Source organism: Otolemur garnettii, unplaced genomic scaffold (genome assembly GCF_000181295.1).
Source record: "Otolemur garnettii isolate 467f Iridium unplaced genomic scaffold, OtoGar3 scaffold00023, whole genome shotgun sequence".
NCBI classification, from domain to species: domain Eukaryota; kingdom Metazoa; phylum Chordata; class Mammalia; order Primates; family Galagidae; genus Otolemur; species Otolemur garnettii.
In genome coordinates this window covers 88372-91774 of record NW_003852418.1, presented here as the reverse complement: position 1 = coordinate 91774, position 3403 = coordinate 88372, and the positions used below count along the sequence as shown (strand labels likewise).

At 42.5% G+C, this 3403-nt stretch overlaps 1 protein-coding gene across 1 annotated transcript in view; it reads left to right on the top strand.

Annotated features, from left to right (window-relative positions):
- MROH8 (maestro heat like repeat family member 8) overlaps positions 1 to 3403 on the top strand; it is a 73439-nt gene that overhangs the window by 67331 nt on the left and 2705 nt on the right. Inside the window, exons 21-22 of the mRNA XM_023512028.1 lie at positions 1701 to 1800; positions 2096 to 2161. Coding sequence (XP_023367796.1) covers positions 1701 to 1800; positions 2096 to 2161 — 166 coding nt within the window. The remainder of the gene's footprint in view (positions 1 to 1700; positions 1801 to 2095; positions 2162 to 3403) is intronic.

The window sequence follows — 3403 nt, the reverse complement described above, 5'->3', positions numbered from 1 at the left end:
GCACTCTACCCAGGGGGATAGCTTGAGTCCCTGTCTCAAAAAAAAAAAAAAAAAAAAAGAAATGGAATTATGTGTTGCCTTTACAACTATATCTAATCCTTTCCTTGAATTTAGTGGATTGTTTCATTCTATCAGAGCATGTCTAGGGAGTCCCAAGCAAGGGCTGTCATGCTGTGTGGCCATATAGCATGATGGCTGCATGCCACTGGCTCTGCCAAGACCTAGACAACATCCTTTCTCCTTACAAACTTAACAGAGGCTACTGTGAGCTTAGCAGCTAGTATGAGTCAGGGTGGCCACAGAATGCCCATTCATGGTTTTCAAACCACTTGGATCCTACTATGAAGACTCGATAGACTGTTCCCAGGAATCTTCCATATGTATGTCCTATTTAGGGCCCAGGGTAGGTTCCTCTGATCGGAATTGCAGTTGTCTCATGTCAGGCTTTCCACCAGGGATTACTCTCTCTGACCTGCAGTCAAACTTATAGCTAATGCAGCGATGATAGTATTTATAGCAGGAAACTCAGTGCTATCAGTGGATGAAACTGTAAGTTATCCATGTTAATTAAATAAATTCTATAGGAACAAATTCCTGTTTCCTCTTCCCATTCCTGAGGTACCTGTCCTTATGTGAGATCCATTCACCCAACAAGCACAGTACATCCAGTGTGCAGTAGGCCAGGGAAAGCCCAAGGATTAAAACTTTCTGGCCTGGGGCGGCGCCTGGGGCTCAAAAGGATAGGGTGCCAGTCCCATATGCCAAAGGTGGCAGGTTCAAACCCAGCCCCAGCCAAAAAAAAAAAAACTTTCTGGCCTATGTGACACCATGGCACTCTACCAAGGGCAATAAACTGAGACTCTGTCTCTACAAAATAATAATAATAATAATAATACTTTCTGGCTCCGCACCCATAGCACAGTGGTTACAGCGCTGGCCACATGCACCAAGGCTGGTGGGTTCAAACCTGGCCAGGGCCAGCTGAACAATGGCAACTGCAGGGGGCGGCGCCTGTGGCTCAGTGAGTAGGGCGCCCACCCCATATACTGAGAGTGGCGGATTCGAACCTGGCCACCCAAACTGTAACAAAAAAATAGCCAGGCGCTGTGGCAGGAGCCTGTAGTCCCAGCTACTTCGGAGGCTGAGGCAAGAGAATCGCTTAAGCCCAAGAGTTGGAGGTTGCTGTGAGCTGTAACACTACAGCACTGTATCAAGGTCGACACAGTGAGACTGTCTCAAAAAAAATTTTTTTTCTGAGGGGTGCTTGCAAACTAGTAAGGGAGATATAAAACCTCCATGGAAAGTTAAATAAAAAGTCAAGGTAAAAAAAAAATGCGCCAAGAGAAGAATACCTGCAAAATGCTCAGAGCAGGGTTAGGTCAGGCAGGTGGTCAGGGAAGAGCTCACAGGGAGGCAGAGCTCAAGATGGAACTTAGAGAATAAAGGCTCAGATACAGAGGAGCCAAGGTGGCTTAAGAAACAACATGTGGCATGAGTGGGTGCAAGTAAGGGGCATTCAAAGGATTTAACTTGGCCAGGGGGTTGTCATTCTGGTCTAATACTTACTCAGTAACTGTAGTTATTTTAAGCACTACTATACTCTGTATACAGTTCCTGACCCCACAAACTATGGTGACGCTGATGAAAACAGTGCTGCTACTTCACTGCTTTGTACTCTTATTATTTTTTTCCCCACTTAGGGAAAAAAATGCATGGGGAAAATTAACATCCTAGCCCAAACATTGACGTACTCCAAGAATACAAAACTTCCCATCCGAAGATCAGCAGTCTTGTTTGTAGGTACAATGAAAATTCTTTCATTTCTATAGTCATTTTTGTCCTCTACTTTCCTAAATTGTGTTATTGTGTATCCCCATTCTTTATGAAGATGACCTTGAAAATATCAATAGGAGAAAGGGGCTGTCGTACTTCTAGGTAACTACTGGACCCTTAGAAGTCAAGTTTTGGAATCTGCCTAATTATAAAAATCCAATTCTGCTAGCTGCTTAGCTTTTTCAATGATAAAAACTCTTAGGTATTGATTTCCAAGAGCGAAAGCCAGATTGCAGATTCACTGACTTTATTCTGCATTTAGGGCTCTTATCAAAGCACATGGATCACTGTGAACTCATGATGAAGGGTACTGACTGGATAGAAAATGGTAAGTGATAACTAAGTCCTTGAATTTGGGGTATATCTACATTTTGGAAGGTATCTAAGGCAAGCTCTATAGCAAAGCTGAGACTCTTGAGATTAGAATGCATGACTTTTTTCTAACAATGAAGCGATTGGTGACTTCATTCAGTTGAACCTCATTCCAGTTCAGTTCCCCCTTTAGGAAAGGACATGGGCCTATTTTTCTGGAAACCAGCTTTGAAGAATATCTCAGGTTTGGTTTCTGAACCTTGTCTGCCAGGAAATAAGAAAGTACCTAGAGATACCATCTGAGTAAATTATGATGATGCCTCACAAATCCTGCGGAGATGACTGCAGCACTCTTTTCTATAAGTGGTTGTTCTGTAAGGTGGCACGACTTGGTAACAGAGATGCTCTATAGCCATATAAACCTACCATCATGCAAATGGTCTTCTGAATTGTCAGTAAAAATTGTTGTACAGCTCTGCTGTACAATTTAGCGTTCAAAAAATTATTTATTCCCATTTACGAAGTAGTGCTACACTTAGAAAATGTCATGAAATGCTGAGTCTCACAATCTAAAATTATTATTTTGAAAACCAAATCCTGAACAGGCCAGGCACAGAGGCTCATGCCTGTAATTCCAGCACTTTGGGAGTCCAAGGCAAGGGGATTGCTTGAGGCCGCAAGTTCAAAACCAGCCTGGGCAACTTAATGAGACACTGTCTCTATGAAAATTTAAAATAAATAAATAAAGGCACAGTGGTATAGACCTGTAATCCTACCCACCTATTAGAGAGGCTAAATCAGCAGGATCATTTGAGACCAGGAATTCAAGGCTGCAGTGAGCAGTGATCGTGCTAATGCGCTCCAGCCTGGGCAACAGAGTAAGACCTTGTTTTGAAAAAAAAAAAAATCCCAAACAATTCATTACTTCTAAAATACAAACATATAACTGGTACAACAGCTAGGCACTAAAGCATGTTTAGGGAAAACATGCTACTTTTCTGTACAATCTCTTAATTCCTACAGATATCAGAAGCAAAAAGAAATGAAAAAGCCATGCAGATCATCCTCTGTAGCCAGCAGGATTTTACATGGTTGACTCTGTTCATTTGAAAGGAAATTATTTTCTTTTTCTTTTCTTTTTTTTTTTCTTTGAGACAGAGCCTCAAGCTATCCCCCTGGGTAGAGCGCTGTGACATCGCAGCTCACAGCAACCTCCAACTCCTGGGCTCAAGCAAGTCTCTTGCCTCAGCCTCCCAAG